Genomic DNA, 15,546 nt, shown 5'->3' on the forward strand with positions numbered 1-15,546 from the left:
TGGGTGATCCTTTTGGGTGTTGCGTCACCGGAAAGGAATGGGTTCGTCAAGTGGCTGCAGGGTGTGTTGATCACCGTTGGGGGATTCTCGGGATTGTCATGGAGGAGAGTTTGGGGGCTTTGGTTGGAGCGAGTGGCAATTGTATGTTAAGGTGGTTGAGTTAGGGTATGGGGTTAGGATAGGAAGGGCGGTGGTGTTGTTGGATGAGAGGATGATGAACCGTGAAGAGGGAGTGGTGGCTGGTGATCAGTGGAGGTCCAAGGTCCTACCTTGTCCTGGGCATCTCTCAGCCGCGATGAGAAAATGTCTCCCCGAATCCGGACTCTGTGACTGTACTCTCCTTTCTTTAGCATTCAAGTTTGTGGCTGGCCGTTGCTACGGCTGCATCCACTTTCACTTTCAACACGGGGGAATAGGGGCGTCCACGGACAAAGTTCAACGCCGAATAAACAAGTCCAAACAAAAGCAATATACCCATTCCAAGTAACAATCTATACAAGACCAAAATACACCAAAAACAAAAAATAACCCCCCCCATCCCCCCCAATCCCATCCCCCTCCCACATCAGCGGAGCACCCCATCCTTGCCATGAGTGCTACCGGTACCGGAACCGCGCCCCCCCGAGTTACCCGCAGAGCGCCCACCACCTCCGGCGGGGCCGGAGATGCTGGCCCTCTGGGTGGACGTCTGCTTGCCACTGCGGCCGAGAGGCGGAGCCGTGGGCGGCGGCGGCTGAGAGTTCCTGCTTGCTGAGGTGCTCGACGTATGAGACGACTGATGGCTGCTGCTGCCGGTGGTGGTGCTGGAGCCTGCTAACCTGGTAGGGGGGGCCAGCCGGGTGGCGCCCGTGGTGTGGGAGGCGGCCGTGTCCCGCGAGCTGCTGGCCGTGGTGGTGGTGTTGGACGGCTTGGCCGCTCTCGGCGACTTTGGGGCGCTCGAGTTTGGGGACCTCGCCTCGCCGAGCCTGGAGGGCCCTCCGGTTGAGGAGGGGCCGTTGTCGCGGGTGACGGTTATCCTGGCGCCGCCGGTTGGTGTGCTGCGGCCGCTGCTGGGCTTGTTTGCGGACGGGGACGAGGTCTGGCTGCCGAGAGAGGACTTCCGACCGGCGGTGGTGGTAGAAGACTTCTTCGCAGCAGCGGCGGGGCCCTTGCCTGCCGGTAGGTACGCGCCCAGGGCACCGCGAAGGATGTTCATCTCGTCGTCGGTCTCGAACCCACGGTCGTGGCCCTCGTTGTAAAACTCCATCACCGTCACAGGCTTCGGCTTGCGGTCGTAAGTGCCGTGCTTACGGAAGGTTTCCCACTCGACGGGGAAAGTGACGCTCATCTTGGTGTTGAACAAGGCGAGCTGGTCCCGATCCGACTTGCCGCGGAGGAATTCCTTTACGAGGTCAGGTTGGTTGAAGCCAATTAGCATGGTCAGGTAAGCGGCGTCCCTTTCCATGGCGTCGGCCCCGGGGTTGAACTTGGGCAGCCACTCAAACATGGCCGGGTTGGACCCGTCCCAGTGCCCGTCGGAGCCCGAGATTTGCAAGCCGGCATAGCAAGGCTGATACGGGTCGAGGAGCGTCATCAACAACTTTTTATTCTCGGCAGGGGCGGCAAGCTCCCCTCGGTTCCAGAACATGCCCATCCGGGTCCTGCGGAGGGCGTAGAGTCTAAAGTCGATGGGATCTCCGTTGGGGTCCTCGGGTATGTTTTGGATATTGGGAAGGCCCGAGAACTGGGTAGCTACCGCCATGAGGGTGTTGAAGTAAACCTGGTTGACCTTACGAGCCGGGAGCGAGAAGTCGCGCAGGCTATGCGACTTGGCGACGTAGCTGGATTGTAGGAACTCGCGGACCGTGTAGTGGGCTAGGTTAACCGTCCTGTCCGGGTGGACCTTTATGAGGCAGACACAGTGGCGCCGCATCAAGTCGATGTTGTAGAAGGAATTGATACCGGGGCCGCCGAGGACGGTGGTGACGAGGGTCGGGCCATATATCGGGCCGATCTGCTCCATGGAAGCCATGATGATAGCCATGGCCCGGATGGCAAATGCGCGGTGGCTGGGTTCGATCCTCCGGAGAATACGCTCGTATGTGCCGTTAAGGGTGGGGGGCAGGTTCACAAGTTCTCTTTCCACGTCGCTGGCGCTACCACACTCGGCCAGATACTCGAGCTGGCAGGCCGCAAACCGGAACCTAGATAATTCTGTGTCAGCCTGAACCGAATGTGCATCTTCGCCTCGGTGACTACCTACATTCCCTGGGCCCTGACCGGCACCATGGCGGCAACCTTCTCTCGGAGTTTACGACCCCATCCATCGTACTGGGGATCTTTGAGCGCCGAGTGGACGAATTTCTGGATGTCTTCCTCGACACCCTTATTGTTCATGGATACAGAGGTGGCCCGGGACTTGAAGGCTCTCTCGACATCTTCATACTCGCGGCTGGTGGCTGCGAGACGAATCTTGGCGAAGCGTGGGTCCCCCCCGAGGGTGCAGAGGATACTGAGAAGGTCCTTCCGGGGACTGCTTTCGTCAATGGCATCGATCACTATATAGGCGGCCTGGAACTGGGTCAGGACGGCCTCGAGGCAGTCAAGCAGGTCCGGGATGCTGGGCTCGCAGCCGTCGTGGAACAACTCGTTGAGGGTGACGGGGATGAAGTCTTTCTCCCGGCAGAGCTGACAGATAATCCACGTCAAGAATGGCACCGCTTCATCCTTATTTCGGCCGTGGAAACAGTAATAGTAGGCATAGCCCACGGCCTTGTCCAGCTTTGCGCGGGCGCGGACCTGTTGAATCATGGTGTAGGCCATGACGGTCTTACCAGCACCGGGGATGCCGTGAAGCCAGAAAAAGCCGGCCTTGGGCGCGGGTGACAAGTCGATGAAGGCCTTCCATTCGGCCGAGCGGGTCAACCACTTCCCGGTATCAGCCTCGTGCGCTCGGCCGGCGTTGTTGTGGTTCTTGGAAGGGTTGACTTGCTCAAGCCACTCGTAGATCTCGGCCCGTTGGTGACCTGCAGGATCAGATTGTTAGCTTGGCGAGATGGTCAAGATCGGCGTATTCGGCCTCCAGGTCACTTACTGTCTAGCCTGACCTGCATGGTGTTGATAGATGACTTGACCTCGGACACATCGTGGCCAATCTTCTTCACATCATGGCTCAGCTCGGCGGTGAGTCCCAGGCTAAGAGTCGCCTTGTGAGCCCTGAGGTGCTTGAGCAGGATGTCGCACGTCCCCTTTTTGCCGCTCGTACCCCAGGCGACGGCATTGAGGAGAAGCTTGGCCTTCTCCCTTTTCGTTGCCTTGCTGTCACCCTCTTTGAGCATGGGCTTGGGCACCAGCTTCAGCAAGTCCTCCATGCATGACTTGATGTCTAGCAGGGTCTTGCCGATCTGGCGCTTTAATCGTTCCTCGTCCTCCTTTTTGTTGTCGCTAAGGGAGAGGATTAACTCGACCGACTTCAGGGTTGCCTCCAAGCTCCCTGTCTCAATGAGGATGAGCTTTAGGTCGTTAGGGCAATCGCCCCGAGCAGCGTCGATGTAGTACTTGCAGTTGGTGTACAGCTGCAACGAGAAGCCGAGTAGCGTGGCGAAGGTGGAAGCAAGGGCGAGAGCTTCCATGGTTGCGGATGGAGAGGAAACAAAGCTGGGGTAATAATACTGGGGTTTATTGCAAAACGAGGGGCTAGAAATAAAAAGGCAATGCCAGCTTGTAATAGAAGTAAAAATGAAGTTGAGAGCAGATATGTGGTGATGGTGGAGGTTAGAACGGAAGGATGCTAGATTTTATACGTTGTGTGACGTGATGATGAACCATAAGAGTAACCGTCCGAACACTACGATAATGAATACTGGATTGGGAGATTCGTAATATTTCACCATTTATCAGCCTGGAAAGGGTCTCGGTTGAAACTTCCTTCCCGTTAAACGAAAGGCCCATCGGATGGACCAGGGAGGTCTCTGTTCGGTCAGCGGTCAGGTTGAAAGGTCTAGTCCTAGGGCGTGGGGGTCTATTAGACTTTTAGCTAGTGTACTTCTGAAACCGCTTGTGTCCGAGTCGTCGCTCTGCGGCTCGCTCGGGGCATTGTAGGTCTTGGTCGGCGTGAGCAGGTCGTGCTTCCATACCTAACCCCAACCCTAAGTTGTGTCTCTCGTGGCCCAGCTCCCCCCTGATGCTTCGCCGCTCCAAGCGCTTAGGTGACCTGCGTGCCTGCTGACACGCACAGTTGGTTGAGTGCGAAACTGTGGGTTCTTGATAGAAAATGACAAGGTTCTCCCTTGCGAAGGATTCTATTCTTAATGTTCCATGCCACCGCCACATGGCTCTAGGTAGGAGGGCGTAAAGCCACGGACACGGTCATTCTCATGAGTCCGGCGGCTCCCGCCGTCTTTTGCCTCTTTTGGGTCCTATGGGTCATATGAAGCGGAGGGTTACATGCGAGCAGAGGGCTTTGCTTTTGAACCCGGGCCCGAGGATTCGGATCAAGGCGGGTCGAGAAATGCTGCCGATGGCTCATCAGCGCCCTCAACTCCGCGTCCGCCTCTCTGGATGGTGGACGACGACGACACGCCCAGATCTCAACCCGACCACCTGCTGGTACCATTCAGACGTGGGTACCGAAAATACACAGACTGAGCGTTCTTGCTCCCGCCAAGGCCGAGGTATGCCCCCAAAAAGATGATCTAATTAGACCAGCCCATCCGCACCCGCCTCAGCTCTTGAGCCTCCTATAATTGGTAAGCTTACCTCACACGATTCTCGTTCCGTCAAGAGGAGAGGCTCAATAGACCGAGTCGTTCCGGGTTTGATCGGATGCTTGCTGAGTTAGTACCTACCACCCGTTGCACGGATGTAGCCGCTGGGTATGGATAAGCCGCAGGACTGCCATGGTGACCACACGAGGCCTCGCCGTGTTTGGCTCGTGTGCTGTCGATAAGGGGTAGAAAGCGGCCGGTCAGACATTCGGTGAGATGTTTTGCGGTCCGACTTGCTCCGCCCCGCGCCAACCCCAGGCAGATGCCAAACTCATCCATCATGTCGTTCGCCCCTAACTCCGCGGAAAGATAAAGTCCGCGGAGATTTTGATCAGTATTCAAAATTAGCAGGGAGATAGCGGCGCTAGCCACAGCTGATTAGCAATCTCATGACGCGAGTCGGGGTTGTGCTCCCACTGAGAGCGAGAGAAACACTGCTTTCGCATACCCGCGTTTGCTATTCGGTCATTAGTTTATTGCCTTCGTGATGAACCCTTCGTGATGGGAATACTTACCTCCCGCTGTAAGTCTAATTAGTGCCAGCCAAACTGTAGAACACGCTAGCTACGATCTATGTCCAAGGTTTTGGTCAGGATTTTGTGTTAGTCGATGTGAACATCGTCCTCCCGGGTCGGCATCGCTGAACAAAGGAAGCCTTGTTAGTCGGTATGCAACACAGCCTCCTCGACGTCGACGACGGTCATGTCAGCCAGCCGTCAACTCCGAGGCTTTGGCGCTGGGTGCGAAAGGGCAGAGCACGTGGTGGCGCAGTCAATTAGACTATTTGAGGAACTGCCGAGCTGTGCCGCGATATGTTTGACTTGTGGGTTCCGTTGAAGTTGGGGGTCACGTTGCACCATCAAGGAACGTCCTTGTTGCTGTCAGTAGACCGTTCAGAGTCGAGGACGTGTATACCTATATAGTGGAACTTCCAAGACCTCCAAGACGCCCAAGATTCCAAGGCTGCCTGCAAGGCTTCCAAGATCTCCAAGGCTACATCTCCATCATACTTGGCAGGCAATAACTGTGACAGCCAAGCTGCCGAGCAACATCTCGATTCTGCCTTCACTCTGTGACAGAGTTGCCTCTTGGCGTTGTGGCACGGAAGGCACCCTTTTTCCTTTTCAACAGCGCGGCCCATCTCTCGAATTACGCACTGATGTGAGAAACGGGCCTGTCGTCTTTTCATGGTAAGACTAAATCGGGCCATGGGAGGTTAAACGTCAGCGCGTCTGTTGTCTGATGCCAAGATCCGTGCCTCACCCGTCGCCGGCATTGTTGGCGATTGATTAATTATCCGTTTCAGTTGGCGGGTTCGCCCTGAAACAACGAAATAATTACAAAGGATGCGCTCTGCTGACCTGGGCAAGCTGTCTTCCCCACGGAGCTGGAACCGTAACCCAACCCCTGCCGGGTTACGTGATACAAAAGCTGCGAAGTCTCTGTAACAGTAAGATAGGTAAGATAGGTATTGATTATGATTAAAATCACGATATGCCTGCCGGCCGGTTTCCAGCCCATCCGCCGGGTACCCTACACGGTCGGTGTCATTCAATCTCCCGGGTCCACCGTATGGGCAAACTGTAGATAAAAGAAACCACCACCAAAATGAGAAAAAAACACCAAAAGAAAAAAGAGAAACCTGGGTAGATAACAACCCCCCATTCAATAACAAACCAAACCCTAATAAACCCACCGCACCTCCCCCTCCAGCAGCGGACTCTCCTCCATCCGACACTCCACCCTGGCCACCGCCCCCTTGCCCCTCCGACTCCGCACCGTCTCCGCCAGCCAGCAGGCCCGGTCGCTCGCGGCCGCGACCGCGCCCGCGCAGTGGGCGACCTCCTGGCGGCTGACGCGGGCGTCGTCGCGCGGCAGCCAGAGCCGGGGGGCCGGGGTCCACATCTCGGGCGGCCAGTAGGCGCGCTTGGCGTAGTCGGCGGGTAGCGTCTCCGGGTCCGGGTTCGGGTTGACGGTGTGCTGGAGGGTGCGGAAGGATTGGTAGATCTCCGGGTGCAGGAAGGTGAGCAGCATGTTGGGCGGCCGGGAGGGGTCCGGGGTGATGGAGAGTTTGATTTGGGTGAGGATGCGGGTGAGGCCGCTTGTGTTGGTGTCGTTGTGGGTGACGGCGCCGGCGTGGTGGGGTTGGGACTGGGAGGGCGGTGGTGGGGAGGAGGTGGTGAAGGTGGATTTGAAGAGGGATTTGGTCCATTGGCCGAGTTGGTATTTCAGGCTGCTGCTGCCTTCGATGCCGCGCAGCTGGATGTCGGTGTCGAGGTCGTGGTTGGGGCCGTTGTCTGGTAAGCTGTCCGAGTCGTCGTCGTCGGTCATGTTGTAGTAGTCTGCGGCGAGGCCGCCGGTGGGGTGGGGCTCTGGCTGGGCCGTGTCGTCGCCCGGCTGTTCGTCTTGTGCGATGGGGCCCATGTCTTTTTCGAGGGCGAGTGTGCGCGGAAGGTTGTTGAGGAGCGGCGTCATGGCTCCGCTCAGTGAGATGTGCACGAGTGAAGTGAAGACGAGGAAGATGACCATCAGGAGAAGCGGGCCGAATGAGGACTTGAGGGCGAAGAGACCGATGAGGCAGACCTCGGCGATGTAGAGCCCGGTCATGAGCTGCATGAGTGCGCGGGGGTAGAAGAGCCCTTTGCTGTCGGGCCCGGTGTCATTGACGTATATCAGGTTGTAGCGGTAGACGTAGCTGGTAAAGAACATGCCCAGCCCCGCAAAGACGAGGATCATGGGCGCGATGCAGGAATAGCTGATGGCTAGCATGGCGAGTTAGCTAGGGCTTCCCTAAAGCATATAAAGATGAATGAACTAACCGATTACGCCCAGGTTGGTGAAGCGAGGGTACTCGCTCCCCCAGTGAATCTCCCGCAATCTGCGCCAGCGGTAGAAGCGCCGTCTCGGGTTGGGAAGCGTTTTGGCAATGACCTCGTGCCGGATGAGGTCGCCAACGTTGGCGAGCCTTGTGGTACCAGCGGCGAGGCACTGGATGAGAATGTACGACAGATAGAAATTGGATGCCTTGGGTAGGTTCTCGGAGAGCATGTCCTTTACCATGATCGGGTTTTGTATGATGTCGAAGACGGCTGCCGAGGCTGCCGAGGTGAGTGTGGTGACGAGGAAGACCTGCACAACCTGGAAAAAGAAGTAGGCGTGCTGCACGTACAGCTCCACCAGGGCACGCGAGGGCACGCCGGCCACCCTGGCGCAGCCCCTGAGCATCCATGGGACGGCCGCCATGAGCCAGGAGAGGGCGAGGGCCGGTAACAGACCTTGGATGACACCTAGGATCGAGCCGGGCAGCAGCATGATCCACTCGAGAAAAAAGACCATCTCGCTCAGAGATTTGATGTTGGTGATCATACCGACGAGGGCGGCGGGAATGGACCAAAAGACGATGGCGACGGCGATGACGCCCATCATAAAAAAGCGGCGCATGATGTGCTCCCACCAGCGGACGCGTAGCACGCTCCAGATGACTTCGTCGGGCTGGAGGCCGATGTAGCACGGTGACATATGCAGCGGCTGGTGGTGGGCTAGGATCTGGAAGCCTGCCTGGGCGCCAGCCTGCGAGTCGAATTCGATAAACGCGGCGTTGAGTGAGGCGCCATCGCCTCGGCGAAACTTCCGGCGGAGCTTCCAAATCTCCTTGTTGAGCACCTTCAGCCTCGCCCTGGTCCACCGGATGGTGTCAACCCGGCGGCCAAAGTTCCGAAGCGGGCGGTGGTGAGGTCGCGACTGAACCGGGAGCCAGAGGGCGGCCACGGAGCCCCTGACGTCCGGCAGCGACGGGTCGAGGCCGTACGGGTGAACGTAATCGGGATCTTGCACCTTGTCTAACGTTGGGCTGTCCGAAACGGACATTTGACGTTCGGCGAAGTGTTCGGCAGTATCAATAACGTGGCCCTTTTCGGCTTCATTTTGTGAAGGCCGAGGCGAGTTGGCATCGCTCTCGTTGAGATGATTATTCAAGGTGGAGGCGGCCGGGTGCTTCTTGAGATGCTTTTGGCGCGAGGCGTTCGCTAGTCGGATCAATCTGACTTCTGCTTGCTGCAACCGGTCGGCGGTCTCCTCGCGGTCTTCGACGAGGGCGCGCACAGCGCTCGTGTCCTTGACGATCCAGACGTTCTTGACCGAGTCGCCGAACAGCTTCCGCAGCTTTGCCTCCTCCAGATAAGGCTTTGGAATGCAGGTAAACAAGACGGTCCTAGAGGAGAGCCGTTTCGAATAGTTTGGCGAGAGCAGATAGGCCTGCCGGAGGTTGACATAGTAAATGCACTCGCGGCATATCATGAAAAGCACGAAACCTGCGTCGAGTGTCAGCAGGTTCACCAGCATTGTATCCCGCCAGTCACGAACCGAAAAAGCACCATGCCACGAGTACATGGGCGTAGTACTTGTCGGGGAGTTTGACATTGCCGATGGTCAGGGAATCCAGCTCCAGCAGCCCGCTGGCACCGGTAGCGTTTATGGGCAACAGGACGGGCCAGACAACGACGACGCCAGCAAGGCAAATGATGGACAACATGCGGAGGAAGCGGAGGAAAAAGAAGCCATCTAGGGAGCAGTTGTTGAGGATGTAATCATCCTTGATGGCGAAGAAGGGCTTGATCCAGTTGAACCAGCCATCCGGGAGCTCGGGGCTCGGGCTCCTACAGCGCGTCTCAGCCTCATGAACCATGGGACGGGGGGTTGGCCAGTAACTAGACAGACGGGGGCTACTCACTCTGGAGAACGGAGGGATGGTAGGGTCCTCGCAGCGTAAACACGGCGGCATTTCCGGCGGAAGACGAAGAAAATGAGCAAACAGATGGCCGAGTAGACGACAACGGGGATGAAGGTGCTTCCGAGTGAGGCTAACGACTCGGACTTTTTGCCATCGTCGGCCGGGTTGAAGTTGACGAGGGTACCACCGCCACCGCTATCATTGCGCCCGGATCCGATACGACCGTCGTCACTCTCGTTCTATCAACAGCAATACGGTCAGCCAACCAGCCCCACCATCACGGTTAGCAGCCCGGCATTGTGCAATGAAAGCAACTTGAAGCAACAAGCAAGCACATGATAATGATGGCATCAATCAAACCCGGCGGTTCCGGTGGCGGGGGATGAGCCAGTGCGGCAACCATGAAGCACGGGACATTGAGAATCGCGAATCGAGAATTGAGAATCATCCAGAATTGAAAACACGACTGATGAGATGAACCTACAATTCCGAGCACTCGTCGCTCGAGATGGACGATACGGTTAACCCAATCCATCGTCGCGGGCTACAATCACGACGGGGATTCGCGATAGGGCGGCTGCGACATGATGTGCGTTGGTGATGTTCGACCGTTAAGCTAGTTCAGCACTTCGGGTTGGTCTTGTGGGGAGAGAATGCAGTGGTGCAGTGGTGTGTGGCGACGCAGAAGTCGGCGAAAAAGAAGGAAAAGAGATCCACCAACCCCTTCCTTGGGTCCCCACGCTCCCCTTGGCCCAGTCGGCTTGGCGAACAACCGGTCCCGGGATCGTGCGTGTCTCATTTTTTCAGCAGCACCTTCCTGCCAATCAACCGCTGATCTGGCATGCTCTGGAGAGTTAGCGCGATGCATAACAAGCCACAGTGGGATTCTCGGACGATGCGCTGGAGCTTTGGGATTTGAGGGGACCTGCAGCTCGGATGCGTCGCCGAATTGCCACGAACTGGAACACATTGACACAATCCATGGGATTGAGGTTAGCGATTGCCGCAACTCAATTTAGCGCATCGAAATCTCGAATAAAGGCCACGATATGAGTATTGTTTCTCCGAACGCTGAGACAACAAGGGTTAAAATCTGGGCGACACAAGGGATCAGCGCTGGCGTTCGCCGACAGCGCCGAGATGCGTAACCGAACGAGCTGACGAGACCAACCAGCTTGCCGAGATCGAGCTGACGCTTTTGTTGTGGCTTCGACGACGCCATGCAACCTCACTAACGCGGCATGCAAGATTCGGCAGTCAGAAGTGCTAGCAGGTTTCCAAGTTAGCTCATTGGGGTTAGGGTTGCGTGTATCGAAGGGCGGCCTCCTTTTCAAGTTGTTGATCTGCTCGATCGATTTCGTCACGAAATGTTGAGGTGATTAGAATACAAGACGGCCGATGTTTTATCTACCTAACTATATCCTAGCTCCTGTGTCTACATTTACACCGTCGAGTTCGCTGCAGCACTCGGGTTGGCTGACCCATCACCACCACTAGTATCCAGACTCGTGCCCACAAACACAACCAGAACGGCCGTGTAAGCAGCTGTTGCGGTCAAGACATCCTTTCCCGTGCTGTCTGTGGCGCCGAATGCTAGTGCGAGGCCGAAGAGAAAGACGGCGATCGAGGTGGTGATGAGACTGACATTGATGCCCTGGAGCTTGGACATGATGACCGTCGGTAGGATGAGGGCAATGCCGCCAAAGAGAGCCATGGTGAAGCGTGAAGCGAAGGCGTGTTTCCTGGCCATCTCAGCTCGGCTCATGTGAGGTCGCTTCTTCCCTAACGCAATGACCGGCGGCGCGTCCGACACGGTAGCGGTGGTGGCCTATGGCAATGGTTAGTAGACTGCGGGTACTGGTGAGGAGTATGGGAGGCAGTATGGGGGCCACCTGCAACGGTAAAGAACGTACTTTGTGTCTTCCCCACAACTCCCACTTGAGTATCTCAATGCCCAACCTGATCCAGGTGTTGAGCCGACCGCCATTGTCGACTCCGCTCCGGAGGACAACAAAATCGTCGTCATTAGCTGCCTCCCAGCACACGGTGGCCTCTTCGGGGAGGAGAGACTGGGACGCCAGCGTATCGAGCTCTCTCCTAAGACGCTTGATATGGTCGGGGCCTGGCGGCTCCAGGTTTCTTAGGTGAGCCATTTCCAGCAGAGCGCCGTCTATGTTGGTCGAAAAGAAACACGGTTCGTTGGATCACTGCATGTCTCAACCCAAGGCGCTTGACGAGTGTGTTCTCCTTGGCTCACTGTATTCTTTGAGTTTCTCCTTCAAATCCTTCCACACCTCTCTCCGTTTAGCTTCCACACTCTCTTGCGCCTGGGTTTGCGTTGTAGGAGCATTGTTCCTGGCGAGCGGGTGCGCTAGCATGTACCAGGCTTTGGCATCTCCGTCCGCATGGTCGGTGGTCTGTGGATAGAGTTGTTTGAGCTGGGTGGTCAACTTCTGGACCTCGTCTTGTAAAATCAAAAGATTCAGCAAATTAAATTCGTCGAAGCGCCGAAATATCGCCCAGTCCTCTTCTCCGGCCATTAACGCCGCCGGGGCAGACAGGACCCTGGGGTCTCGCCCGCGGTCCGGTTGAGTTTGTGCCATTTGTATTATGCCGCTTGGGAGTGGGCAACCAGGCAACGCAGAGTCAGACCGCCAGTCAGCATCAGCATTGGATCGACGCTCAGCGTGTGGCTGGAAGCTGTTCACGTGCCTGGGCGGGGTATAAAATCACCCAATGAGTGGTAAATACGGAGTAAACATGCAGGACCTGACAGGCTGACTTCGTAGGTACCGAAACTCCGAAAGGTCACAGGCTGAGCCCGCGAGCTGCTCGGTTCAGGTGCCTCTTCAATAACAACCCCCGCTCTCGCTCGAGATCTGCACCGTCTAAATTCGACCGGCTTTCTACTCCTGCCCGCGGCGACGGCCAGCATGGATCCCGTCTCGGCCTTATCCGTTGCTGCCTCTGTCGTCGGCTTCTTGGATACCGCCCAGAAAGTACTGTTTGAAGGCCGCGGAAGGCTTCAGGACAGCTCAGAACTCGCCCAGATCCACGATACACTAGAAATCGTAAACCAGATGAGGTTGAATTCCACCAACGACGAGCTTAGTATGATTGCGGACGATGCCGGCGGGCTAGTTGCAGATTTGCAGGGGGTATTGAGAGCGAAACAGGCCTTGAAACCTGACGAGTCCGCGTGGGAGCGTGTGGCGTACTCTGTACGACACGCAAGACGCCGGAAAGAGGAGAAGGCATTGATGACGCGTGTGTTAGATTTGGGGGCACGGCTTCAGGATATGCTGTGAGAGCCCTCCTCGGCTTGAGACTCGAGAGCCTTACGCTGATCACTAGGCACTTGCGGACCAGGCGGGATTACTTACGACGCAAGGATCAGGAGAGATTCGACGAGATCCAAGCCTCACCCCGTTTTGCAGAACTCGATGCATATTCCAAGGCCGCTGTTACCGCACTGCTCGCCCAGGGGAAATCTAACCTGACGACCGAGGAAGAGACACACTACCTGACCTCGGCTGGAGAACTCATTAACCGCGTTCTGGGGCCGGGAAACAATGGAGAACCTGATCGAGAAAGGGAGTTCGCCATAAGACGAGAAGCTGACGGCGCAGTCTTGAGGCTCCTCCAATACGGGGCCATGGATCGTCGAAAAGACGATATTGAGCCGACGTTCGGTTCCTCCTTTCAGTGGATCTTCGAGGAGCCCGTGAACGAGAGATGGACCAATTTTCCGGAATGGATGGCCGATGGATCCGGCCTCTATCTCATCACCGGCAAGGAGGCCTCGGGGAAATCGACGCTGATGAAATACATCTCCACACAGCCCCAGACTACCCGTTGCTTGGCCGAGTGGGCAAGGCCGGCCCCGCTTGTGGTGGCTACATTCTACTTTTGGCGCAGCGGCACCCGGCTTGAAAAGTCAAGAGGAAGGGCTCTTGAGATCTCTGCTCTACAGCATCCTCCACCAGCAACCGCATCTTATGCCAAACGTGTTTCCCAACGAATGGTCCATGTTTTACGCTTCGGCTTCCAACGACAGGAACCCTTCGAGCGCCGGGCTAGGAGCATGGCGAGTAGACCACTTACGAGACGCCTTCCGGAGGCTGGTCAAGCAAGACCAGTCGGCCTTGAAGCTATTCTTCCTCATCGACGGTATCGACGAGTACCAGCACGAAGACGGGAAAGATAACTTCACTGAGATAATTGAGTTCTTCAAGAACGAAGTTGTAACCTCGCCCAGCATCAAGGCTCTGGTTTCAAGTCGACCGCTAGAGGCATTGGACAAGCTGGGGATCCAGCCACAGCTCACATTACACGACCTCAACCGGGAAGATATCAGGTCTTATGTGAACAAAACACTCAACAAGGACGATTTGTTGCCAGCGGCAAACGAGCTAGACGAGCAGACCTGGGATTCTATCATCCTTTACATTGTCGAAAACTCGAATGGCGTGTTTCTGTGGGCCGTGTTATCAGTCAGAGCCGTCCTATCGAAGTTGGCGGACGGTGAGACAGTATCCAAGATCTTGGATGATCTTAAAAGACGAGCGATGCCGATGCTGGATGACTTATATCGGAGGATGTGGTCAGCCATTCCCGTTGCCGTCCGACGCCACGCCTCGCAGGCGGCCCTGGTCATGCTCGCCCGAACGGATATGATGCAGAACGGGTCCGACAACGGCGAAGGCGCCCCGAGACTCGTTGATTTGGCACTGGCTTTGGGACATCCGGACGAAACCATCAAGTTGCCCATCATGAAGTGGCCGGTTTCTAAAACCTTGATCTAGTGGAAGTGTAACAAATTGGCCAAAGATTTCACCACGGCATGGCCCGGATTCATTACGACTACGGCACCCGAAGACGGGGGACCCGACTGGAGTCTAACGTCGACGATTCGGTACTGCCACCGGTCGGTGCCCGACTACCTTAGAAAGGAATCCGCCTCGATACTGGCTGATGCCGTCGACCCTATGTACCTGTTCCCCGGGCGCTTTTGCCCCCGCACCGCTTTACTCAAGTCAGCGGTGCAGCAGCTCAAATGCGTTCCCCTAAGGACTCCTCGGCAATACCTGTGGGCGTTTGTCACTACGGCGTTGCTGGCAGCGAACGAGATCGAGTCCAAGCACGACCGGACCCAAGGCCTAATGTGGAGGTATGCAGAGTTACTGGCCGAGTTGGATCGCACCATGCAGCATCACCATGACAACCTGCAGAGGGGCCCCGATTTTCGCTATCTCGAAACGAAGCTCCAGGATCCCCACGGGATCGTCGGAGTAGAGGACCGCGGACGGGACTCGAAGCGCATTGCCAAGATGCACTGGGCCAACTTCCACTTCGATCCGGAGTGCGCTCATCAGAGAAGTTGGGAAGATTCTTTTCTGACTCTTGCCATCCAATTCGGACTGCAGAATTACGTCGGAGCCAAGCTCGGTAAAGGACTGAAGTCCAAGAAAGGCCGACCACTCCTCGACTACGCACTGGTCCCTTTAGCAAAGATTGCCCCATACGATCTAGTGAAACCGGCGCTTGTCGAAACCCTGCTAGACCAAGGTGCGGATCCAAACGAGAGGTTCGAAGGGCGGACGTGCTGGGAGCGCGCGCTGCAGTGGCAGTACGAGACCTACCCCAGCGCAGTCAATGCCATTGGCGCCAGGTTGGACGACGCGAGAAGGGTAGCCGAGGACCGCGTCAAGATCTTCCAGTTGCTCATCGACAAAAAGGCCGACAAGCGGGCATTCATCGTGACGCCAAAGGGGAAAAAGATCTCGGCTCGGAGGGTGCTGAATGAGTCGTTCAAGGCTTGGCCAAACGAGAAACCGCTTCAGGGGTTCAAACGCCTGATTGATTCGTTCCCGAAAGATGACACGGAGATAGGCAGCGGCACGTTTTTGTTCACTTCTGCTGCCAATACGTGATATCACTATCACCGCCGTAGGTCACCAACCACCAGGCTATTTGATATTGGGGTCAATCAAGGTTGAATTCAAACTCGACTTTCAAGGTAATATAAAAACATCAGTGTCCATCACTTCTCCTCCTGCTCCGTCACCTCAA

The 15,546-nt window shown here is 56.5% G+C and overlaps 4 protein-coding genes across 4 annotated transcripts; 1 reads left to right on the top strand and 3 right to left on the bottom strand.

Moving 5' to 3' along the window:
- B0H64DRAFT_459150 (uncharacterized protein) lies at positions 1 to 3,611 on the bottom strand (the record flags this gene model as incomplete). The annotated part of the gene is made up of 4 exons (XM_062807433.1): positions 1 to 491; positions 646 to 2,183; positions 2,243 to 3,005; positions 3,074 to 3,611. 4 exons carry the CDS (start codon positions 3,609 to 3,611, stop codon positions 436 to 438), a joined length of 2,895 nt encoding a protein of 964 aa, XP_062658763.1. The 3' UTR covers positions 1 to 435.
- Positions 3,612 to 6,191: 2,580 nt separating this feature from the next.
- B0H64DRAFT_143269 (uncharacterized protein) lies at positions 6,192 to 10,249 on the bottom strand. The gene is made up of 5 exons (XM_062798304.1): positions 9,959 to 10,249; positions 9,475 to 9,713; positions 9,108 to 9,400; positions 7,565 to 9,055; positions 6,192 to 7,507 (listed from the first exon to the last, which is right to left on the bottom strand). Exons 1-5 carry the CDS (start codon positions 10,007 to 10,009, stop codon positions 6,429 to 6,431), a joined length of 3,153 nt encoding a protein of 1,050 aa, XP_062658764.1. The 5' UTR covers positions 10,010 to 10,249; the 3' UTR covers positions 6,192 to 6,428.
- A 560-nt stretch (positions 10,250 to 10,809) lies between these two features.
- Positions 10,810 to 12,100, bottom strand: B0H64DRAFT_143298 (uncharacterized protein). Its single transcript, XM_062798305.1, has 3 exons — positions 11,732 to 12,100; positions 11,388 to 11,644; positions 10,810 to 11,302 (listed from the first exon to the last, which is right to left on the bottom strand). Exons 1-3 carry the CDS (start codon positions 12,075 to 12,077, stop codon positions 10,916 to 10,918), a joined length of 990 nt encoding a protein of 329 aa, XP_062658765.1. The 5' UTR covers positions 12,078 to 12,100; the 3' UTR covers positions 10,810 to 10,915.
- A 307-nt stretch (positions 12,101 to 12,407) lies between these two features.
- On the top strand, positions 12,408 to 15,462 carry B0H64DRAFT_459171 (uncharacterized protein; the record flags this gene model as incomplete). Its single annotated transcript, XM_062807434.1, has 4 exons — positions 12,408 to 12,695; positions 12,866 to 13,328; positions 13,393 to 14,192; positions 14,280 to 15,462. 4 exons carry the CDS (start codon positions 12,408 to 12,410, stop codon positions 15,405 to 15,407), a joined length of 2,679 nt encoding a protein of 892 aa, XP_062658766.1. The 3' UTR covers positions 15,408 to 15,462.
- Between the last annotated feature and the right edge of the window lie 84 nt (positions 15,463 to 15,546).

The sequence above is a fragment of the Chaetomium fimeti genome (genome assembly GCF_033439085.1).
Source record: "Chaetomium fimeti strain CBS 168.71 chromosome Unknown B0H64scaffold_4, whole genome shotgun sequence".
In the NCBI taxonomy this organism is placed as follows: domain Eukaryota; kingdom Fungi; phylum Ascomycota; class Sordariomycetes; order Sordariales; family Chaetomiaceae; genus Chaetomium; species Chaetomium fimeti.